A 25,618-nucleotide genomic window follows, 5' to 3' on the forward strand; every position below is an offset into this window, starting at 1 on the left:
CACCCGCCCTTCCTCTTGCCCGGACTTACCGATGATCGGAACCATCAGCTGGTAGAGCGAGTGCGCCTTGGCGATCAGCTCGATGGCGGGCAGGTAGTCGACGAAGCAGTTCGTGTCGGGCACCAGCAGCCGCGGCCTTACCTCGATGTTCAGCGCGATGGTGCTCTGCGACAGGATGTTCTAACGTTGGGGAAAGCAAACAACAACTTAGATCGGGTTGATTGACACCAAACGCGAGAGTGGCGTCGTTGCAGAAGGTGACAAATTTGCACGATGACGAGGAAAAGGTGTGAAAAATAGATCCTGCTGTTGTTAAGGGTGATAGCAGCTTGTTTGAGTAGGATTAGTGCCGAACCTCTTAAGATGAGTTACATAAACACACCATTAAAGTAGTGTTGTGCCTTATGAATCTTTAGGCGAGATTCATTCATATGAATCGTTCACCTAAAATTCATTCCGATTGATTCACGAAACTTTATGATTCTTTCATTGATATGGATTAAGTGAAGCTAAACAAAAAAAAGGGGGTATCTACCCCAATTTTTGGCTTTACTTTTCTGTTCTTTTAACACCAAATGATCTATGGGATTCATGAATCTCTAATGAAAGATACGAAGCTAAATTACGGGAAGGATGCAACCGCACATTGCATCGTTACAAGTGGATCAGTTCGATAAACGCACAAATGTTTCGCCTTGACGCCTTCAGGAATGCGTTAAGCAAACTGTTAAAAGCAAGTGCTTACTACGCTTCTACAGATAGAAAGGTGTTAAGTACAAAAACTAATAACGGTTGGTGGTGCAACGGACTCCGTAGGTGAAGAGGGGAAGAATAGAAATGCAATACTCGGTGAGGATTTGGGCGAATCGTCCGGAAGAAGAGATCTGCGCAATGTACTGCGTGTGCACATATTTGCTTAAGGCCGTAAGGTATGCCGATCGTTGTGTTATGGTTTTGTTTTGCGTCACGGAGGAGATGGTCAATGCATTCGATGCAGCTTACGACTTTCATAGGAGGTCCACACCGATCCTAGTAACATTCTAACACTTGATAATTCGTGACTCATGCATCTTAAGGTAGATTTTAGAAAACAGTATCTTATGGCATCGTCATGGATATTTAAATATAAATTGGTTTGAGGTTCAGATTAGTAAATCATGTTATCCAAAAGTCATTCAGATTTGTCAATCAGCATCAGATTCACACAAAGTTGTTTAGTAAAGCTTCTGCTTAGTGTTAAAAGATCGTCAGAGTGATTCGTTCTGTAACAAATGGCTCAAGAAAGTCGACAATCCGAACGAGATAATCCAGTCAGGTTGTGCTACACTTGGCATACATCCCGAATAACCTGTCCGCTCGATCTCTTCTCTCGGCGAACTGTTGCTTTCAGGGCAAAGAAGCGAAAGCACGGATTGCAGCACCGAAGAACTCATCGACCGACCTAAGAATGCAGCCCCAGGCGCATTCTGTATTTGCACAGAAACGGAGCAAACATGCAAACAAATCGGAGCAAACAGATGCGAACAAAAAAGTGCTGCAACTTTTTCCTTGCCTTTCCAAGTGCGCACTTTTCCTTCTTTCGTTCGGTCGCCACTCGCCGACGCTAAGTACCACTTCGGGCAGCACCTGAGCAGCAGCCGATTATTGCTGCAAAACTCGGGAAAAGATGCACGTAACGCGACCAGTGAGCCTTGGTGCAACAATGTTGTGCGCTGCTCGCGAACAAAGAAGACCACTGTGTACATCGCCTTGGGGGAAAGAAAGGGCGAAGGAAAGGATACGCCAAACGGATGATCGTGCGATGGCACGATAAGGCTTTCCCGAGCCCAACCGAGTACTAGGAATTTGGTTAAATCTGTCAAAACTACCGCGCAATCGAAGGAAGCGTGTGCAAAAGTAACTTTTTGCACTTTTTTATTTTCATTTCGTTCAAAACATCAACATCTTTGCCTTGTGTCAGGGCTCCCGAGTCCTAGTGATGTGCGTCCTAAGTAAAACTGAGTGAATTAGTGGGATCTTATTGATCTGATCTGAACACCTTTTCTATTTAACACTAGAATCCAAATTGGGATCCTTATGACTCCAACGCAATATTCGATTTAAAAAACTCAAAAACGGCTGAATCTTTATTTTTATAAATCTCAGTTTCAAAGTCCCGTGAAGAGATGAGGCAATAAACCCTACATTTTTACAGTGCACGTGAAGCATGCTTTTTACAATCTGACTCTAAGTGGAAACGGGACTCGAACACGGGTTTACCAAGAGCGAAGCCGTAGTCTTGCCGAGGAACCATAGCACAAGTTAAAAATTGTGAGGAAATATCGCTACTTGAATGGCAAACGTAGATTTTGAAGAAAAATTTTATTTCGTACTATAAAAGATTTCCCCATTCGGGATTCGAACACCAAACCTCTGATACAAGGCTCGAGCACCACTACCAGTATACCAGTTGTACAAGTGGATAGCATAGGGAAAATACAGGTATATATGGCTATGTGAATAAATTGAACCACCAAGCTGTTAATTTAATAATGGTTATGATAATTTGAAATCTATGTAACAAAATATGATCAGATTTGAAAAAGTAATTTAAATATCTAAAAAAAATTATGAAAAAAATTTTTTACAACCGTCAACAAAAAAGTTTTTCTTAGCCTAGATTCGAACTCCGATCCTCCGGAACAACACCCATGCACTTTGCCCCCTAGACTATTGATGAAAGAAAATTACCGTGTGATATCACAGCTACTTATATGTCTGTAGGCAATCTGAATGTAGCATAGAAAATGAACCAAGAATAAAAACTTTAGTCACATTTTTCCTCCCCGAGCTTCGCCGGGGTTTCGAGCTAGTATTTAATAAAACAAAATAAAGTTTTTCTTAAAATCCAAAGCTACATCTGAAACACAAATTTCAGATTTTTCTGTTCGACCAGTTCCGAGAACCGGTAGAATGCTTTTTGTGGGTCATTTTGACCCCTATCTTTAAAACACTATAACTTCATTATTTTTGAAGATTTACGTTTGTTACTTTTTAGTACATTTGTTGACTGTCTTTTGACGTTTTTGGGTTTTCGATGCATTTCTCATCATTTTGCTACCTCGGTGTAAAGCAAACCCTCAATAGAGGTTTGAATCCCAAGAGAGTGAATGAGTGAAAGTAAAAGAGTCTCTAGTCGTCACAGAGGGATTCGAACCCCTATAGTGAGTAAAAGTATTATTAGCCGCCACAGAGATTTCCCAATCAGGGATTCAAATCTCAAAGTGGAAAAAATGTAAAAGAGTAAATAAATAAAAGCGAACTTGGTTTAGATCCCCGATAGGGATTCCAACTCCTATTTGGGATCTGAATTCCTGTTTAAGATGGAATCGCTGTTTGGGATTCAGGGATTCAAACCTCTGCGGTGCCCAATAATCCCTGATAGGAATTCCAACTCCTGTTTGGGATCCGAATCCCTGTTTAAGATTGAATCGCTGTTTGGGATTTGATTTCGTTACAGCGGATTCAATCCTCTGTGGTGACTAGTAACTCTTTTAATCACTCTAGGGATGCGAGTTAGTAGGGACTAACGAATCAAATATCTGTGGATTCAAAACTAGACTCCTTTACTTACTCAATCACTCATTTGGGATTCGAATCCGTGTTAAGGTGTCTAATAACTCATTTTGAACGATTCAAAGCCACAAAAGATTAACATGAACATTCAAAACTCCCAAAAGAGTTGCTATTCTCATCACTACCATCGTCGCATTCCTTCCACAAGAAAATGCAAAAATCGGCCAGCTTTCTGGCACGTTCGCTTGTCGATTGTTGGCCCCTTCTCCCCGAGGATGCGCAAACAGTGGAAGAGCATAACGATGCTCTGTGCTGAGGGCGTGCACACGAACGTAAGGCAAACACTAACACCGGTAAGAAGCAAAGCGGAAAGGACCTCGGCCGGGAGACGGCTGATCATGTTGCAAACAAACGGTTACTGTTTCCCGGTTCGACAACAACTTCCCGGCTGCCCGCGCGACGTTTGTTGTTTGTTTTTCACACCCGGCCGTGGTGCGCAAGTGGAGAACCGCGAACGCATGAAATTGGTTTGCCTTTCATTAACATATAGATAGCGGCTAGTTTCGCTCGTTGCTTCCTCGAAGGACGCAGAACCCCGGGGGATACGTAATCCGTAGCACACGACGGCCCGGACGGATGCGGGAAAGATTTCGCGGGACATTTTTTGTTTTTTGTTTTGTTGTTTGTACCCCGTGTCGTTAACCCCTCCCTGATTTTCCCAACACACACACGCACGAACACACGAGGTTGGGTGTGTGTGTTTTGATTAACGGCAAACTAGCAACCTATTCGCCAAGGCAGGCCAAAGGCAACCATTCCGACCAGCGAAGGGCGGAACGAGAGGCGAAGGGAAGTTTTCCAGGTACGAAAAAAGAACAGGAAAACCAAAAAGGCCCACAAAACGACCAAGTCCGCCGAAGAACGCCCGAAGAATGAGCGGCGCATGGGCGAACCCGGAGTGGCTGAACTCTTAATTAAATCCGAACGAACCTCGGAACTCCTCCAGCGTCCCAGGATTACGATCTAAATACGCGACCACAACGCGTCTTGCTAATTAAGCCGCGCCCTTCCCCTAACCTGTCCGTCTCCTGCCCTTCCCCAGGGGCAGAACTTGCACCCCGCGGTGTGGCCCCGTGTGCTTATCATACTCCCCGTGCGCCTACAGTTGTGTCCTGCGCCTATCCTCTGCCTTTAGCCAATCGACGGAAGGGGCACTCGAATTGATTTTTATGTTCCTTTTCTTGGGCTTTTTCTTTCTCTGTGTGTGTGTGTGAAACATATATATTTCTGCTGGCGATCGTCGCCGATGCTTGATGATCTTCCTTTGACGATGACGATGGCGATGAGCTGAGGGCTTCTTCGGGGTCGACTAGGTTTGTTACCCATTTTTACGAGCGCGCTCGTCGACATTATTACCTTCCCCCTCCTCTGCATCCCCTTGCTCCCCCCAAAACCGATTTCCGACGATCTCCCAGCCGGATGTGCCGTTTTGGCAGCGATCGCAGCCCAAAAACCTGTCTACGTCATATCCGCCCCACACACTGATAGCCCTGCAAAAGGTTGTCGACGGGGGAGGGGGGAGGGGACTCATTAGATAATGGAGAAATTGGAACCGGGACTCCCGGGAGTTTCCGGAGTTCTGGTTCTTCTCCACCAGATCATGCGTTTTTGGAGCTCTGGAGGGTGCGTAATCAAAGGCGAATTCCAGGAAGCTCAGAGCTACAGTACGTAGCCAAGAGCGACCAAAGGCGGTTACTTTTATTGAGCTCCTCGCTGGTATCTCGAGCCAAATTCTTCCCAAAATCAAGTCCCGTTAAACTGAACTAAACCTTCTCGGGGGGCCGGCATACAGTGACGGTTCGAAAAGTATTCTCATCCAAAGCAATATTTCCTGGAAAATGGCAACTTTTGACCGGTGCAAGTTCAAGAATCGCAGAATGAATGGATCGGTCAATGTGCCGTTTTTCGAAGTCGCCCAACTCTAATTACTGTCGCTTCTCTTGCACAACTAACCTTTACTGTATCAAGATCATCTCTGATCTCTGATTTGCGATCTCCTTAAGGCAAATTCTGAACCATCTTGGTGGTATGGGAACTTCAACTAAGGCAAAACCCTCGAAGGAGGGAAACACATTTAATAAGCATTTTTGTTGTACCGAAGTGGAAGATGAAAGATCAATCCTTTAGATAATATAAATCTTTTACTAACTATGTACCTATTTAAGATACACTAAAAGAGTTATCAGTCGCCGAATCCCAAGTGATTCGATTCCAAAATTTTGTTTGGTACCGCCTTAGAGAAGCCTTGAGCCTTAGGTTCAGTCTAGAGTTGGGTATTTCCGCTTCTGAATCATGAACCATGGGTAACTCAGATTCAGAATTCTGATTATGAATGCCTCTTTGCAACTATTTTGATTCATGTACAGCAAAGAATCATGAAAGATTAATTAAGAACCACGAAGTTTCGCGTTTCGAAAGATACATTAATGTTTTGAGCTTCGACTCTTTAACGATTCAAGAACCAATCCAAATGAATGATGGGTGAAAGGTTCATATAAATAAATCTCGTTAAAACATTCGTAAGAAACGACTCTAGTTTAAGTCCCTACTTCCAAAACTTACACACACATTTTATCAACATTCGTGATTGAAACTAGCGCCTTTTTGGTGTAGATTCGCGGTTGCTGATTCTTGTTGACTAGTTTAGAGGATAAGATTTCAAATTTCTCTACCCTTGTGTTGAAATAAAAATTAAGATTTGATTCGCGATAAGAGTCACTTCCCTTTGGAGATTCATATGCATGGGATACCACAGAAAGACTCACAATGCGGATCAATAAAAGAGATAAATAAGCTTTAACAGCTAGAACAAAAAACCATATCCCTTGAATAAATGACATTCCAGGTTTAAGTCAACCCTCTAACTCACATTTTGGAGACACAAATCTCCGCAATAACTGCTATCGGAAGCCTTTTCCGCTTCAAGAACGGAATAAAGGCACGGAATTGGAATGACATTGAATTAACATTAGCGAAAGAATAGGCATTAGTGCTAAGCTCCCGGTTCCCGGTTGCTGGTTCCTTTATGCTGCTTCCCGAGTCCTTCTTAGCCCCTTTTTGATTAGAACTATAACTGTGCTGCCCTTGTCGAAGCGACCGAAACAGAACCGACTCGGACGACGAACCCTGGTGCTATCCCATGCACCGGACGCTATATAGCTAGCCCTAATGAAGCAGAAACAGTTTTTCAATTCTTATGCAAATGATAAACGGCCAACCGCACACTCCGGACCCCGCCGGAAGCCAGCGAACCGATTTCGCGTGTGAGTGACAATTAGTGCAAACGCTGAATCGAAGCATCGACACACGGCGTGCTGCATATATTCGCACTGACTCACGCCGTCCGCGGGTTTCGGTAGTCGTGCAGCAGCGCCCTTCAAGAATCGCTTCTCGGTCACCCTCATGACCTCTCCCCCCACCTGCATCCATCCATGTTCCACAGAGGAAGCTTTAACACACTAGAATCCAAACAGGGATCATTTTGACCGCAACGCAATTTTCGATTTTAATATCTCGAAAACGGATAAATTTGAGTTCTACTCAACTTTTATAGATACGAAATTTATAATATAAATCCAAAAAAAGAGAGCACGACGAATAAAACACATTAAATGCATTAGATAATTTAAATTAAATACATTTAATACGTAAATAAAGCAGCACTATGAATAAAATACATTAAATGTATTTAAAAAAAAATAAATTAAATACATTTTATACGTAAATAAATCAACATTTAAATAATAAAATAATATTTTAAAAAGTAAACGACCTCAAAGATCGAAAAAATGCCAATTTTCATAGTAACGCATCAAAACGCTCGAAAACGGAATTATAGACAAATACATCCTTTGGAAAGTTGAAGAGTCATCAACTTCAAGGTTGATTTGTGGCGTTGTTTGTCATTTTAAAAATATGAAGTTATTTTTAATAAGTGGCTTACCAAGTTAGCTTTCTAGCGCAAACATTTGAACTTTTAGAACTTACATTTTAAAATGTTGAAAAAAAATAAAAGCTGAGAAGTATTCAAACTTAGTTCAATATGATCAATTTTTGCGGAGTCATGGAAAAGAGCATAAAAAAAATAAAAAGAAGCCGAAAGATAGTCAACAAATATACAAAAAAGCAGCCGTTTACAGATAAGAAAAAAACGTTTCAAGAATAGAAATGTTATAGTGTATTAAAACGAGCGGCCAAAATGACCGCCAAAAAGCATTATCGCAACATTCCAAGGCAATGTGTATTCTAGTGTTAATCTTGCACCTGATTGCGCACTTTACACCAATTTATGTTCATCATCACGACGTGCAGCCGCGAATGAAAAAGCCCAGAGGGAAGGAAGCTGGCGAGGGCGAAGGAAAAAGGGAAAGAAATTAGAGCGCTTTGCCCGAAGGCCGGAAAAAGAGTGTACGCCGGGGCGACCGTAAGGTGGAACTTTTTTGATTCTTTTGTTGTTGTTGTTGCTGTGCGTTTTTTTTTCTACTTTTTGTTTTTTGAGTTTGAACGCGGTTAAGATTGCTCCCTCCTATTCCCCCCGTCGCTCGCCAAGCAAAGCTAAACTGACCATGACGGGAGAGGGCGGAACACTAGATAGATAGAGCGGAGTGCGGAAAGCGTCCACACACACACACGCGGGCACGCATCCAAGATACGGCGAAAACGACGAGCGGGCTCTTCTCGAGACAAAGATTAAGAACCGGGAGGAACGAAACAAAATTAGAAGAAAGAAGAAGAAGAAGAAAAAAAACAATAAAAATGCGATAAATTCTAACGGTTTACCAGACCGGAGAGTCCGGTGGAGTTCTACTTCATCATCACCACACGCAAGGGCAGGGGGGGGGGGGGGGGGGACGAGCGGGTAGAAAGACGCCGGTCCGAAGAAACCGGTAGCCTAGAGCCACGAGAAATAGCCGTAGAGCCGGTGTATGTGAGTGTGTAAATGCGTGGTAAAGAGGAAAAGAGTTGCGAGCCTTTTCCGCGATAGATAACAGTAGGATGGAAATGCTTTCCACAAACAAAGGAGAATTGATTTCGTTCTTTTTTTTCCCCTGTGTGTGTTCGAATAAGCACAGGAGAAGAGAAAAAAAGGCAAGCGATTTTCCCGGCCCAATACACACACACACAGATTCGCCCCGACAGGAGGTAATTGTGTTCTGATGATCGCATCCCCCCCCCATCTTCCATTTTCAATTGGGAGGCAGAAAATGAGATTGGATTTTAGAAAGGGTAATGTTATAAACAACGCGCACGCGGAGGTGGTCCCGGGTCGACGGGAGCGGGGAGCTGGGAGGAGATATGGGTAAACATATTGACAAATGGTGCGCATCGTTTGCGCACGGCACGTTTGCTAATATTAGATTTCGTCCACGATCGCATATTCGAGCCGGGAGGAGGATGCAACCCAGCACTAACAAAAAAACCTTGGCGGATGCAAGTGGTGCAAATATTTAGCCCCGCGCAAAAAGGTGAGCAGACCGCGAGGCCACAAAATATGGCATATGGGCGGCATCTTCCCGAGGGCCCGCCGTCCGAAGGCATCGAAACGAACGAAGCGAAAGAAATAATGGCTGGCAGAAACGGGGAGGCTGGCGCAAATATTTTCCCTCCCTGGCATGCCGCCACCAAAAACCCCTAACGCCCCGCCGCTCTAACTCGTCGTTTGTTTTGTGCGGCCTTGCGCATCATTCGCCTTCCAATCGACGGGATCGGTGTGTTTGCTACGGTTTTAAGCCGGCGGTCGCAAAAATTAAATATGGAATTTTAATGCACTCGTCTTATCGGCCGCCAATACCACTGCAATCTTGCCTTGCCGATGATGGGCGTTGCGCCAATGATGGATCCTTCGTTTTCCATTTTTTGGTTTGTTGTTGTTTTGTTTCAATTTGTTTTTCATCTTAGAATTGCCTAAAATTGCCAACCACACAAGAAAATGCGCTGGAGGTTCGTCACTTATCGTCGACCACACGGAATCTTTCGTTCTGTTCGGTTTCAAGCCGCGTGCTTGAGGTTTAAAAATGGCATATTGTATAGCATTTTATTTAACTTTGTTTAGAAAAACATCACATCAGTTTAGAACTGTTACAAATACAAATCGAGGTTCGTCGCTTATCGTCGCAAATCTTTTGATTTCGTATGTTTCCACATGACACGAGCTGTAATATATCGGCCAAAATATGGTTGTACTTTAGCTAATGAGGAATTAGAAAACTCTATTGTGCTGCATTTTACTCAACTTAGCTTTCTGATTTAAAAAAAGAAAAGAGATCATCTTAAAAAAGCCAAAATAGCAAAAACATCAAAACATTTCGTCCGGGTATGAGAATTCAAGGTTCGTCGCTTATCGTCAACCACATGGAATCTTTCGTTCTGTCCTTTTTCAACCCGCGCGAAAGGTGGATGCTCCGATGCACAAATGGCTCGTAGTTAACTAACAAACCATTGGGAACGCATATTGTTTAGCACTTTACTTATGAACTTAAATAAAAATCATTTTTCTTTTCTAGAAGTATGTTTAAAAAAGTTCAGATCGTTTTAAAGCTGTAAACAAATTCTACAATCATACACGAATCGATGCACCCTCCGCCGTTTGGAGAATGCAAATCACGGTTCGTCGCTTAACGTCGACTCTACGCAAATCTTTTGATTTCGTGTGTTTCCATATGACACGAAATGTAATAAATCGGTAAAAATATGGTTGTACTTGACTAATGAGGATTTAAAAAAACCTTTTGTGTTGTATTTTACTCAACTCAGAAAAAATAAAAAAAATAATTTAAAACCTTGTTTTAAAAACAGAAGAGAGATCATCTTAGAAATGACGAAATAGCCAACACAAAAACTGGAAAACGCATAACATGCTACACTTTACACAAATAAAGTTTATTTGTATTTAACCACAGTAAGTTTTGAAAAAAAAAATCAGAACATACGGGTATTGTAAAAAAAAAAACAGCAAACCACGCACGAACGAAGTTCTCCCGTCCGGAGAACGCATATCGAGGTTCGTCGCTTGTCGTCGACCACAAGGAAATCTTTCGTTCCGGGCAATGTAAAGTATCACTTTACCTAACTCAACTACGCATAAATATACGATTTTTATTTTCTTTAAACTATATTTTAAAGACATCACACAAACAATCAGTTTTCTACGAAATCTCGAAAAGTAAACTTTGATTATTTAATAAGCCGAAGCTTGAAATTTGTTTCCTTTAAAAAAGAATCTGAAAGAAGGTAAGATTCTCTTCTTTTGAAAATGTTTCGCAATCAAACACCTCGGTAAAATCGGGGAAATGAAAACCGTTACGACTAAAATGGAGAGAACTCTCTCGTTTGACGAAGATAAAAAGCTGTTAAGATTAACAAACGCACGTGCTTTGTTCTTCAAAGGAAATTGTTAGAAAAAACGTTACGAACACGACTGAATAGAAACATTGAACCGAAAGTAATGTTTCAATGAAAACAGGTTGGAATATGGAAAAATCCACCCAACCCCAAGGTACATTTTAAAATAGCAAACAAGTGTGTATAAGAGAGCTCCTCCGCACGGCATAGCAACAGGCAAAAGCGTCAGGGTGTCATCCGAAAACCGTCGCCGAAAAGCTAGAGCGCGATTTATTGGCGAATGGGCGGGGAATGGCTACCAGGTCGCGATGTGCGATGTACTAAATTTAGCCGAGCCGCACTTAAAATAAAACAAGGACAAGGTATGTGCGAGGTGAATTAATGGCCACCGAGCGTAATGGCCTCTCCCTCCCTCGGATCCCCTCTCTCCCTCCTAAGAAAGTGAAGAAAGCGGGGTTGACAAGTACGGATCGGAAAACCCCTCCGTACTCCCGAAAAAAAAAAAACGCACGCCAAGGCGGTTCCATTCCTCGCCAAGAGAATCAGAGTTTGAGTTGGAGGAACAAAAAAAAAATAGGAAAGGAGGGAAAAAGGCCAAATAAGGCCTGCCAGGTTCGGCTGTGCGTGTGTGTGTGCATGCGATGAGAATATGAAACGAAGAAGGTACGCCGAAAAGTACGCCAAAGATCAACCCGCAGCAGCAGCAGCGCGTGGAAAAGAAGGAAAGCGAAAGAAAAAGGGAACACGAGAGAACACGAGCGCGAAGCGGCAGGCGGGCAAGGGAAGGCGGGCGAACGGAGTAAACATACATGCGATTTCTTATAACGGGATTATCGGGGAAGCTTTCATATTTGTGTCCTCCGTTTGAATCTGTACTTTCCACTCAGCTCCATTTGTTCGCCTCTTTCTCTCCTTCGACTTTCATCTCGCTCGCCCGAAAGGGAGTTCTCACTGGAAAGGTACGCGGTTCGCACATTCTTTACATAACAGTGCCACATGTGCCTGAACATGTGTGTGTGTGTGAAAGTATGCTCGGGACCGTATATTTATGGTATCCCCCCCTCCCCCCCTCGCCGGTTCTAACGCTGCTGCAGCAACAATGCGCGTCTTCGTCCGTCGGTTCCGCGAATATCTGCGAATAACAAAGTACCATCGGGGAGGACCAGGACCAGGTCCGGTCAAAGTGGCCGAAGTTAGCAAGCCAGCATGCCCTCCCCCCCCCCCCACCCGTTCCGGGTGCAGCGGGTTGTTCGCTCCCCCAAAGAAGTCATGTTTTGCGCGCTCGGTACTTAACAATTACTCTTCCTTTTTTCCTGCCTTTGTTCTTCCCAGAGCCTTTCCTTCAGCCGTGCATCCGAACATAGGGCCCGTCCCAAGGAACTCCTCCACGGCCGACCATGTGTGTGTCATGTGTGTGCAAGCGCAACAGCAACAACGTCGACGGTGACTTTTTCGATCGGGTCTTGCCTTCCTTTTGACGGTCGTCGTCGTCGTCGTCGTCGTCTTGTACGGCCGGCCGAGTTTACAGTACGCCGGTGGGATTTTAATTTCGAGCGGCCCGCTGAGGCCACCGTCCCCCGTCACAGAATTTTAGCACCAACGTGATTCGTTCGCAACCGCGCTCGCACATTGCGCACACGGTCGCCTTCTTCTGTCAACAAATTTGCCTTTTGCGACAGGGCAAACAAACGCGAACTGTCAGCGCGGACTACCGGCTTCTCCAACGCCTAAGTAGCGCATCTTTTCTAGTCTGATTAGAGCGCTTCAGGCATTCCGATTAGAAATCTTCTGGAATTCTGCATGCGATCGGAACGAGGTAGACACGTTCTTTCTGCGTGCGAAAAAAGCTTAAACAAATACATAGTACTTGGAAAGAAGCCTATCCTAAAGAATGTCGAGTTCTAAAAACAAGTATAATAAAACCAGATTAAAGTTGTGAAACTTTAGACTGTTGGCTAGTTTCATGGGAGGGTGGTGTTGAGATAAAGGGTTTGGATCGGTTTAGAACCCCGTGTTTGGGATCCAGATCTAAAAATCTTGGAATCTAGGTCTGTCATTGTCAATCGAGCCCAAGTAGAATCTTGATCAGTCGAATTTAGTCCTAGCAGGGATTGAAGTGTAGCAGAACTAACATTAAAGGCACCAGGGACTACCCGACTCGGGGTCATCGTTCCCGGACTGGTTTTTAGAACCCAGGGTGTTAGATCCAGGTCCAGAATTTGGATTCAGATGCCATGGAATCTAGATCTATCACTAGATCATCGATCCCAAGTCGTATTCAGATCTTTTAGATCCCCAGCTGGGATCAGAGCGTCCTAGGAATAGTATCAGGGGCATCTTGGACTAGGATCAATGTTCCAAGATTGGGATGCACCTCTCATGGTTGTCATTATTATAAAGTAATTTGAGGTTTTCATTGGGATAACGATGTCATGGAATCAAAGTCTGTCGTTACATCCGGATCGACCGGATCTAGTCCTAGCGGATCACAGAGAGAGTATCAGAGGCACCTGGAACTACCCGACTAAATGGCCAACACATTCCTTTTCCTGTGATATCAATCCCTCGAAAGTTACAAAAAGAAAAACTTCATTTGTTCGTGAAGCTAGGAACATAATAATTTTTCTGTGTTAGAATTGATAACATCTTCCTTCAGATAAACCAGAACTACTTAGGAACCGTCCAACTAAGAAGAAAAACTGCTTGAAAAACAAACTATGTACTCGAGTAGCCGAGCGAGTTTTGCTTTTTCTATCGAACAATAATGCAGAAAAACTAGCATGACCACCGACTTTCGAGCAACAGTGCTAGGAACCAAGCTCAACGGCAAAGCATAAGCTGACCGTGCCTACGGTTGGAATTTGTTGTCAAAGTTTATTGCCAAATAAACTAAAAAGCGTAGCAGCGGACTATCTTCAGCTGGAACCTAACATCCGCTCCGCTTTGCGACCAAACGCGGAGGGGCAAGGAAATAAAAGGGGTTGATGATGTGAAACCCTGTATATGCAGTCGGTCTGTTTTACACTCCTCCCCGCGTCACCAACCCTCCCTCTCCCTCTCCCTCGCCCTCGTTCGTGTGGCCGGTGCTAAGAGCCATTCATTTCAAACCGATTAGCATAATTTCAATTCGTATAATGTGTAACAAGTGCTGCCGTAAATACTTAAGCAGCAACAACGGTGTTCTCCGGGGTCGACTCGCTTCCCTACCCCTTCTTTTCTACCGCTTTCTTCCTGCGCCGCTTCTTAATGGGCGATCCACACGGCACTTTTGAGTGCGTCCATGATTTCATGCCCGTAGGAGACGACGCGAAGGGCAGACTTTTCTTCTCCCCCCCCCCCCCCCCCCCACCCTTGGACAGTGTCTAAAAGAAAGAAAGAAAGAAAGGAAGAGAAAGAGAAGAAAACACGACACCATGGCGAAGCAGCTCTTAACGCCGTGGTGGACACAATCTGTCCCCGTGCGTCGATGATGATGATGATGATGCCTAAATTTCTCACGATTTTTCACGAGCGCGAGTGCAGCCAAATTCTCCCTTCCCGGCCCGGAATTACACCATTGCTACTCCGTACCGCATAGGTTTAATCTTATTCGTTTGCAAACAGTCTTAGCGAAAAGATACATAAATTGTTAAAGCAACGAAAGTGGCAAGACTATTTCTAAAACTGATAAAAATAAAAATGAAAATATGCTAAATGACCGAAAAGCAGTAGAAATGATAATTTTTTTTTTTTAAATTAGAATTATAAAGAAAACAGTTGAAAATAGAAATGAATACAAAAGTATAAATTTTTATAATATTTTACCTAACAGCCAACGATTCGTGTTTGTTCCAGTATTCAGCACTAGATACGCTCGAAAGATGAGATGAAATTGCACTTGACAACACGCTTTTTCCCTATGCCAATAATACGAGTTCGTTAAAACAGGCTAACGAAACTGTTAAAAAAGCCTCACTTTTCCGAAACGAGCTGGACTTTAATCGTTCTCGAGTGTGTGTGCGTGTGTGTGTGTGTATAGCATGGCAATGTTTGATCATGCTAAAACTGTCATGCCTTGATCATACCTCACCCCCTCCAGCTCGCCTCGCCCCGCATCAACCGTTCCACCATTATCCAGTCTTATTTCGCATCCCCGCGGATACTTTCCAAACAGTAATTTCGCCTGTTTGCATGCTATCGTTGTTGGTTGTTTTTTTGATGTTTTTTTTTTCTGTTGTTTGCCTGTTTGCAACTCGTCTTCTGTTTCGTGTTTCTTTTTCGCCCGTTGTTTCCTTCTTTGTTTCTCGCGCCGTCCTTTCTTCGGTCGTTCTGTCCGGGCGGGTCATCTCGCGCCTCGCGCTCCGGCGATGCTCGGTCGCGGTCGCGATGTGTTTCTTTCTTCTCTCCCCCAATTCGTCCCGCACCCCGTCCCCGTTCATTTCGATTTTGTCGATTTTGTCTTCTACTTTCCATTTTTTTTTCTACCTTCCCTACGCCGAGGCTCTTCGCAGTACGCAAAGACAAGAGAGAGGTCAAACCGAAGCGAAAACTATTCGCAACGGCAACTTGAATTTTTCCCATCCCGCCGCTCCTGCTCCTCAGCGACGCGCGGGCAGTTTTCCACCCGCCGCATCCCGTGCTTCCAGGAGCTCCCCCCCGGGGTTCGGCCGGCCGCGCATAGTTTGCTCGTTCGTTCACCTAAATTGCGCGCATGTAGCAGATCACACGTTTACGCTACCCGCTACGCCGGCCGACCATCACCACCCGCGGTGGCGGCAGAGCGCAGGGGGAAGGGCTGAGGCAAGGAGGTTGGTGTGTTTTTTTCTCTTCCTTCAACCGAACCGAAAGAAGCACGGGCAAGTGATGAACTTCAAGTATTTCTGATTTCGGCGCGATAGGGAAAAAAGCCCGGAGGGACGACAAACGCAGACGATGGCGACGACGGCGACGGTTTGACGGGTATCTTCTACTTTTAAAACCCGTTCCTTCTTACTTGGTCAGTGGATTTTTAAAAAGGTTTTGATCTATTCCCGTTGATTAGCTCGACCTCAATTCGAAGGGCGAGTTGCCGAGTGCGGAGGGGAGGGGGGAAGTGAATGGGAACAGGGCGGGAGGAGGGAAGTGAAGCTGCAGCGGCACACGGCGTAATCGTGCCCCCGTACAAATTATCGATTTATCTTAATTTTTCCGTACTCGGTTTAAGCAGTTTCCGCATTTTTGATTTACCAAATTTGTCTACCCTTAACAATAAGCGAACCAGAAACCAGAGGGGTAGGGTGAAATGCCTCGAAACCCCCTGCCGGGCGGGACGCACATACCGATCTGGGCAGCCAACCCCTCGCTCCGTTACAGTCCAACATCGCAACCACAGCTTTCGTCCAGCAAAACGTAGCAATTTGAAACAAACGTGATGTCGTAAAAACCGCATAAAAATGGGCTTCTTTTGCAACCCTCCCCGACTTACTTGTGGGGGAGAGGGGGAAGAGGGTACCTGGGGCGAATTAACGAAACGAACGCAGCGACAGCTGCCAGGGAAAAGTGGGAAACGCGAACGAACCACCAAGAATATATGCGAATAGGAAAAAGGGCGAACCAGAACGAAGCGAAACCCTCCTCAAAATGATATTTTGTAATAAAATAAATACACCGTCGTCGACGCCGAACCCTCCCCCCTCCTTGACAGCGCCACCACCACGCGCACACACCCGAAATAAAAAGGGTGATAGCAAGGCGAAGGCCAAAAAACGTATTAACACACTAATAAGCCACCATAATAGCGTATCCTCCAACTCCTTGTGCCCCGCCACGCAAAACCCTTGGCACGGTGGTGGTGGTGGTGGAGGATGGGACGGTGACGGCGGCGGCCAAATCGTGATTAATATTCATAAGTGGGCAACAGCCTCTCAAACTCCCGCCTGCTGGGGGCCTGTTGCGCCCATTTCCATGCCTCGCTGGGCATGCTATAATGAATGATCGCGCCCAGGGAATAGCGCGCCGGCCCGCCGGTTTGTTATTATTATTATTGTCAGGGGGGGCGGGGGAAAAGAATTATGTTGCACAAATTGTGCGTGTGTGTGTGGCAGAAGATTTTTCGCCGGAACCGAAAGGGATTAAAGAACGAGTGCTTGGAAGGCGAACGTCCGCCGCTCGCCGACAATCAACAGTTTCCGTTTGATACTTTTTTCGGGTGGAAATTATCGGAATGTGCGGTCGCTGCAATCACAGAGGCAAAGGTGTTAGGTGCTGAAAGAGAATAAGTCGTCCACCAACCTGCAGCCGCTGGTTGTGCTTCTCCTGCATGCGCTGCTTGCGCTCGAGCTCGTCCTTGCGGCGCAACAGCTTGCGCGTCTCAAGGCTGCGCGAGCTGGTGCAACTGCTGTTGCTGCTGCTTGGTATGCCGCTGTCGGATGACGAGAGGGCGGTACCGGCTCCGCCCGCACCACCGCTGCCATCCTCGACCGACGCGCTGGAGGAGACCTTCGACTGCACCTTGCCGTGCTCCGGCTCGTCACTCAGGACGCTCACATCCAGCTCCTCGTCGCTGAAGCTCTCCAGCAGAATATCCATATCGGCCAGCTAGAAGAAAACCAACCGCATAAGAAGGCTGTACAATCACCCCCTGCCCCTGGCCGTTATGCTTACCTCTTCGATGCGATTCGTTACGACGCTCACGAACCGAACCGGGCCACACTCCCCGTTGGCGGTGGCCGATGTTTCCCGGCTGAGTACGGGAGGGTCGCAGGTGCACAGACACGCGGTGCCGAAGTAGATCAGCTTCTGGATGCGCAATACGTTCTGCAGAATGCGGGAGATGATGGGAACATACACGTTAGCGGGGAGGGCGGTCAATGCGCGCACATAAAGAACGGAGTACCAACCTGAGCCTCCTCCATATCGCGCTCCCGGTGCACAAAGATGGGCTCCAGCGCGTTGTACATCAGGGGCGTGAACCCTGCCAGGGTGATGTCCTCTTGCAGTCGCACTAGTTCGTAATCTGAATTCGGGGTTAGAAGTTTAGACGACCGGTTAGGAAGGTCCACCGGACAACACCACTCTCTTAGGCTGGTGTCAGTACTTTACCGCGTCAGGTTTCGGCAGATGCAAATTTATGAGGTTTGAGATGAAATAGATCTGTCATCAAAATTGGATTTTATAAACCCGGAATTAAGGCAGAAATTAAGAAACGAGTTAAGGAATTAGGAAACACTCCTCTGACAAATCTGACGTCCGATTAAATATCACGCGACAAAGTACTGTCACCCGCGCCTTAACGAAGCGTAATCGTGGGATACGATCTGTCAAAAACCATTTTGATTTGCATACCCTAGCAAGCGTAATCTTTCTGACAGTTCTGACAGAAACAACTGGTCTAAATTGTAAACAAACGAGGCAGTATTTCGTTCGATCGCGCTACCATCAAATGTTTATTGAAATTCAGCTGTTATTTAGCATGCTTTTTGTATTTTCATCAATGAACAACAAAATAGTAGTCGTAGCTACGAAAACATGCTTTAATTTAAAAAAATTGTCTGTCAAAAATTATATAACACACAAACAAAGGAGAGGCGTCCAATTTTCTTTTTGACAAATGGCATCCAGATTACACTTAGCCCGAAAATCGATTCTACACGATAGACCAGTGTAATTCACCATTAATTTAAGTGATTAAGCTTCGTTTACCACCTCCTTTCGGCGGGAAAGCAATTCTACTTACCTTCCTTCTGCTCCAGCGATAGAATCTCCCGATTGGTGTCGAGATTTTTGAGTATGCTGATCAATTCGGCAAAGCTGGACCAAGGATCGTGTGCACTGGAGTTGCTGTAACACACAACGAGGTATGTTAGCGTTGCCTACGGGGAGGGCCTGGGGAAATATTTACCCTATCTTGTAATCCGAGCAGCACGGCGGAGGGTTCCACGTCTCGGTATGGTACATCATCCAATCACACCACACCTAGCAAAAGCGGAGATTGGAAAAGCAAACGGATTTCGGTTATACCTGAACCTCACCTCACCAGCAAAGTCCTCCTCCCTCTGTCGTCCCTACCTTGATGCTCGGGAGTATCGCCTTCGCATCCTCGGGCAGGATGAGTTTGTTCGCTGCCGACGCGGTACCACCACCAGCGAGCTCGCTCGAAGCATCCATCGCTCCCCGTATCAGCTGCACGAGCCGCTCCAGCAGGATGCCGAACATCAGAAACCCGGCGACCAGGGCGCACTCCTGCATTTCGCTCCTTCCGGGCGGACTGGCGGCGGGCGGCGCATTCTCTGATCGAAGAAATTGGGCGTAACAAATAACCATCATTATCAGAGGTTTTTTAATCAGTCAAAATTAGTTTGAAGGCATAGTACAGTCGTTGCCACCTAACTTTGTCGTCAAAGCGGGCGGCAATATCTCTAAGGCATCAGGTTTATGAAAAAGGTCACCAACTTTTGTCGCTAAGGCATCTGTGTTTTAGAAATAGCTCATCAAATTCTGTCTCTAATGTCCTTATTACACGAAGACTTTTACTGTCATCTTTGCTCAGAATTTTATCTGTCAAAATATCAATTCTGTCAGTTCTGTCGCCTCTGTGCAAAAATGCAAAGTTCTACCAAATTGGTTTTGCAGTTATTTGATCATTTTCAAGTTCTAATTTAGCATAATGTCAAACTTAAACAACAAACAAAACCTCTTGCAACTAACAGAGCAAAAAGTAAACAAAGCGCCACTTTGACATAAACATTGCAATCGAAAGCAAAATTTCTGTCAAGCGCAAGTTGACATCTACTTGTGTCTCTAACCGGTTCTCTTACACAATATAGTTGTAACAATAATAAACAGTTATAAATGTATGCTTTAAATCCAACTTGTGCCTTAAATCTAAGTTGTGGGGATATAGACTTATATTCATAGCTGGTAAATGTCATTTGCATTGCTTGTTGGTATGCCAGAGGTTATCACATTTTTCAAAAGTTTCAAAACATTTCATTTGTTAAACATTTTATATTTGTTACTTTCTTGTAAACCATCTTGTTGTATAATTATTGATGCAAACAGTAATCCAAATAATAGACTTTTTTTGCGACAAACATTGAAATTAGGAGACAAAATCAGACGAAAAAGAGACAAAACACCGATGCGTTAGGGACAGAAGTTGTGATGCGTAATTTCACTCCAGCTACGGTGGCAACGACTGTATTGGCCATACAAACGGCCCGGGGTTTTGCGGAGTCGGGATGATTTAAGATCCACACAAGACGGCTTCTCCATGGAAGCTTCTTGGTGAATCTGGCTGACGCAATCTTTCTGCCTCCAAAATGAAGATAAAACACAACACCCAAAAAGGAAAACCGCAAGAAGATGGCTGGAATAATTGTGACCACCAGAGTCGCCCGAGGCTGAGCAGCCGCGTTTTAGGCTTAGTTCATTCCCCTCCCCGCACGATGAGTTAGAGGAGATTAGTGGAAAGGAGGTGGTAAAGTGGAGGAGGCTATCTCAGACCGACAGACAGACGGATAATGCACCAGAGAAGTAGAGAGTGAACAGCGAGCGCGCCACGGATGAATGCATCGTGGACGCGAATTTCTGGGAATGTCTGCCGTCTCTCAGTGGCGATCCTGATGAGAGGAGGGAAGGCCGGGGGTCTAGCAACGATGAACTGCGCGCAAATGAGCCATCCATGCGGAAACCGCGGGTTTGGAAGCGTTTCGAAGGAAATTTGCAATCGACCAAACACACCGCGAATTCCAACGGAATTAGAGATCTCTCGATCATATCCTAATGCAGGGCACTCTGCGGACCCGCCGTGTGTACATTGTGTATAGGGGGGTCTCCACTTTTCGGGGGGATTATAATCCGAGTCCGGGTTTGGCGTTTGAACTGCCCCCGGGAAACAATGAGTGTCCAGTGGGAAACCTGCTCGAGGAAGAAGCGCCTACGACGCTGCATTAAACATCGCACAACATCCACCAACGGCAAAAACCGGCGAGACCCTGGGAAAACAGCGCCTTAAGTAGCGTGAACACCAAATTCACACCGAAAGAATATCGCCTCGAATCACATCCGGAGCGCGCGCGTTCGTCGTCCGTCTTGGTCTAGTGAGCAAGAAATGTTCTTAATTCGTGGAATGAAATCGCACTCGTCCGATCTCCGGCATCGTCATTCGTTTGTTTGTTTATTTGTTTGCTTGTGGCATGTGTGTGTTGTGCGGTTGAGTTTGTTGTTGATTTTCCCTTCTCATAATTATTTGCCAGCGTTCATTTACACCAAATCGAAACCAGTCCAGGCCAGTCCTGGAGGCGCACAATGGGCAAACGATAATTGCCACCGGAATTTGAAACATCTGCCAAGCGGATATGGCCACGGCACAAGGGACACCGACGGCGGTTTCGATCGTGTGCTGGTGCCGTCGCACAGTGGAGCCAATTAGAGGTTCTAGCCGGTCACCTAAGGAGTTGCTTTTTTCTCCAACCGAAACACTGCTGAGAACACTGTCCGATAGATAGAGTTTTGTACCAACTTGAAACTAGCAATATATAAAATAAGAACTCGTGTAATTTATGAAAAATCTTAAAGTTGTTCTACATCACCAAACTGCTTTGTTGAATTTCTGATAAAACCTTTTAAAAAACCTTTTTCATATTTTTGTTTTGCAAATTGACCAAAAACACGGTCTAAATAATTAACAACCGATTCTCCTCAAAAGGGTAAGATACATTTTATCTTACCATTTCAAGACGACTACAGGCGAAAATCAATCACAAATAAACTGCATTCGAACTTCCCAAAGACAGGTATTTCTGACATTCCAACTTCTGAAATTTTCTCACGTCTGCTTCATTAAACTGCCTTTACGTGCATTTGTCGGCTTTTTTTTGCATCCGTTTGGCATCCAGTTTGGTGTTTCGACAGAACCTGTCTGCACCTTTTCGTTCTGCTTGAAAAACATCCAAAAAGCAAAAATTTTTGAACATCGTTTGAATTGGAAATTTATTCAGTTTTCAAACGTATGTCAATCGAAAAGAAACTAATCAAATACCCACGAATGATTTAAAGCACGCGTTGTTGTGTGAAGTTTTCAGTCCAACGTACGCTCTTTTAGTAAAGATAAATGGCATTTCAATTAAGCCCAAACATAGGATAAAAGTATTAGGTAAAACCTTTTAGTTATCTAAGATACAAAGAAAAACAACTTTTCTGGCTTATAGAAAGATTCAGATCTCTAGAGAAATGTAATTCAATCGTTAATCTTAAAGGGATTTTAAACGAATGCAATTTTCACTTAACAGAAACTGTCAAACGGTAATTTCACACACGTGTAACCCAAATTAGCATGTCTAAACGCAAAATAAACAAGCTATTTTAGTTACGCAACTAGAATTTCACTTAACGTAGCCAGGAATAGAAATTTAATTCACAACAGTGAAATTTGTTTGAAACTTGCTCAACTGACAGCTCTAGAAGGAGTCAACAATATAAATCATTTAAAATGATCGTTAAACGAAATAAACAGCGTCATTTTATGCGATTTTAGTTCACAACTCTAAATGCGTATTATTGTTAATTGTAGAGATGAAATAATATAGCTCGTTTACAATTCTGCACAGTTTGTTAACATCATTGCCGGTTGACATTTAACGTTAATTTGTAGTGAGTCGTGTACGCCTGGACTGTGTTCGGAAACATTCAGTATTACACGGGCAATATATAGTATTGCACGGAAAATATTGTCAAATCGCATTTGACAGATATGTTGCTGTCAGAAAATCGATTTGCTTTCGACTGAAATTGTGAAAGTGAATATTTATTTGCTTGTTGCGCTGTTAGTTACAACAGGTTTTTTTTCATTACTCATAGTTGAACAATACGCTAAAATCAACTATGAAACTGATAAAAAATACTACAAAATCGATTTGACAGAACTTTGCGTTTGACAGAATTGACATTTTGACAGTATAATTCTGGGCAAAGATGGCAGTAAATGTCCTAGTCTAATAAGGGTACTAAAGGAAAGTTGCTGTCATCTATCTGCATCTTGAAACTAAACAAGTAAAGTTATCAGCTTACTATCCGAATATGTTCAATCAATTGTCAAACAGTGTGATTCCTTAGATGTCACATTTCGATTAGCTTTCCCATTGATTCTTGAGCATCTCTCTTGGTACCTTTTGTGCCAAATATTTAAGGATGTGGAGTCATTTTCTGAAAAATCCCCGAAGCGACACGCGCCGTTTATTCGAAGCCTTTCAATCAAAGTGAATTCCTTTCTTTACTCTGAAAACAAACACTCAACCGTCCAATGACATTTGTGCAAGTGGAGCCGGGCGTCGCAGTTACGTGCGCTCACGTACCGTGACGAATCGGTGGCAGTGTTTAATTGAACTCGTTCCATTGGCGGCTACCCGGGGTTTGAACTCATAGTTCTTCTTCGTGCAAAGAATTCGATTTTCTTCGAAAGAAAATACGCGGCTTTTCGTCCTAAACAGCCTATCGTCGGGCTCGCGGTCACAAAACAATCAAACGGTAATGGATCCACTCTCCGGCAAGCTTGCTTCTGTTTGCGCAGAATGTGTCGTTGTTGTTTTTTTTTTGTTATTTTACCAGCCGCAAACACCTGGTGATCGACGCCGCTGAGAGAGAGAGATGCTCCTATAAAACTCACAATCGGGAATTTATTTTTATTGGCCGAAAAAATCATCCAAGCCAAATCCGACCGTTCCGAGCGGCGGTCTTATTTGACTCGGGAAAAAAAGGTGCACATAAATCATATCGCTCCTAATAAACCCCTCGGCAACCGGCACGGGACGTAATAACATGTTAATCTCCGTTACCCGAAAGCCGGCGACAGTAAACAGCTTGTCAATCATGTTCCCTTCGGAAGGGTGGCGGGTTCGATAGAGGAAGGGGAAGGGCGATTGGGGGACAGCAAGAGGACCTCCCGGTGGGCTTCCCGACGCTTGTTGGCAGCTCAACAATCTGTCAAACACACCAATAAAATTAGCCTAAATCGCCGACGCCGCAAGCCTTCGATCCGATCAGCGTTTGTTTGTATATTTCTAACCTGTTCCTAGTGGCTCGGGGTGGGTGGGGCGGGGAGGAGTGAGGGAGGGAAACGACAAGGTTGGCCATGTTTTGACACTTTTATTATTTATCTGATGCGACGCTCGGAACCGGATCGAGGCGAGGGACCAGTTTTTCCACCGCAACATCGACGTTTGTGGGCGGCAGGCTTTAAATCTTTCTGTGTCTTGGATTCCACCCACCTCCCCCCTCGGGATATAGGGCAGTGGAGCATATGGTTTTTGGGATCTTTTCCACCATTCTCATAATATATGCAAAACATGATGCTGGCGAGAATGGTTTCGAAGTTGAACCGAAAATGACGCACGGAAGAATATTTCATCCGACCGCTTTTGTTGGATTGTCCCAGAAAAGTTGACCGACACACACACACACACATCGGTCACATGCTGTTTTTGTGGGGCAACATCCTTGCGGGGATCGTGGGATTTATTGTCTCGCCGCCATTTTATTGCCGATGTTCGGGAGGGTTCGTTTGAAGTTGTCGCCGTGTGGATCGTAAATAATTAAGGATCCGCTAAAAATTTATCGCTTATGATCGCTTATCGCAAAAACGCGATTTAAAAAGCTAGGAAATCGGAAAGGAAACATATCGGAACACCAAAACCCCGGGCTCCGTTATGTTGATCTCCGCTTTACGATGCGGGAGAGATGATGGGTTTAGCAGAACCATAGCGCACCAAACCTGATCGAGCAGAAATGCTATTTACAATGGCGGGCCTACACCCGAAACGCAACCTAAATAGGAAGATTATTCTAACGGAGACCGTTAAAAAACTCGATAAGCATCCGGGAGAGGCATCCTTTCGGGCGCAAAATGTGTCACCTTGCATTGTGGTATCGATTGCACGACGAAAGGGTGTAAATGCAAAAGCCGACAGATGGCAAAAACCGGCTCCGAGGCGAAAGGACGTTAATTAAAACCAATAAATCGCGGCCTATTCTCGCCACGGAATTTCCGAGGCGGGAGGAAAGAAGATCGGGAATCAATAAAATTTAAATTAATGTCCATCGGGGCAATGCTGTGCAGGGTTGAAACCGATACCCAACAATGGTCGTCGGCCAACATGAATTAATGGCTTCACATCTGACAAACATCCATCAAAAAGGACGGTGTTATCGCGGTTAAACTGCGCGATTTGTGTTCTTTTCTTGATTTTTGTTTTTTTTTGTACTTTTGTACTTTTGTCCACTTGTTCTCTTGTCATTTCATCATGCAACGGTTTTTTCGCGGCTTATAATAAGCCGAACAACAAAAGCGCGCGCTCGCACACAAAGAGATAACTGTTCCGAGGGAGCAAAAGAACAACAAAAAAAAAAAACAAAACAAAATCTGCCCTTTTTCTCTCGGTTCCTTCACTCCGAAAAAGGTAAGGAAGTGAAAAAAACAGCAACAATAAGAGAAAAACACACACTAAATAAATGCGGAAGATATTATCAGAAGTGAGTAAGGAAAAGGCTAAATGAAGGAATGTACACACTTTGCGCGCAAAGTTGAACAACCAGGCGACGCATTACATTTCCCCTCCCCCTCCCCACCGTCCTTCGTGAACTGTAACTACATGGCGCATTGTACTTTCGCGCTGAATCCGCGGTGGGAAAATTGGCCTTTCCACTGACC

At 44.6% G+C, this 25,618-nt stretch overlaps 1 protein-coding gene across 2 annotated transcripts in view; it reads right to left on the reverse strand.

The window, feature by feature from the left end:
• Positions 1 to 25,618, reverse strand: part of LOC131268636 (telomerase-binding protein EST1A) — a 52,750-nt gene that overhangs the window by 3,807 nt on the left and 23,325 nt on the right. For both annotated transcript variants that reach the window (XM_058270870.1, XM_058270868.1), the window contains 7 exons: positions 18,982 to 19,202; positions 18,815 to 18,888; positions 18,650 to 18,753; positions 17,814 to 17,929; positions 17,578 to 17,730; positions 17,206 to 17,511; positions 30 to 180 (listed from right to left, as the gene is read on the reverse strand). In XM_058270870.1, coding sequence (XP_058126853.1) covers positions 30 to 180; positions 17,206 to 17,511; positions 17,578 to 17,730; positions 17,814 to 17,929; positions 18,650 to 18,753; positions 18,815 to 18,888; positions 18,982 to 19,202 — 1,125 coding nt within the window. The remainder of the gene's footprint in view (positions 1 to 29; positions 181 to 17,205; positions 17,512 to 17,577; positions 17,731 to 17,813; positions 17,930 to 18,649; positions 18,754 to 18,814; positions 18,889 to 18,981; positions 19,203 to 25,618) is intronic.

The sequence above is a fragment of the Anopheles coustani genome, chromosome X, assembly GCF_943734705.1.
Source record: "Anopheles coustani chromosome X, idAnoCousDA_361_x.2, whole genome shotgun sequence".
Classification (NCBI taxonomy): Eukaryota; Metazoa; Arthropoda; class Insecta; order Diptera; family Culicidae; genus Anopheles; species Anopheles coustani.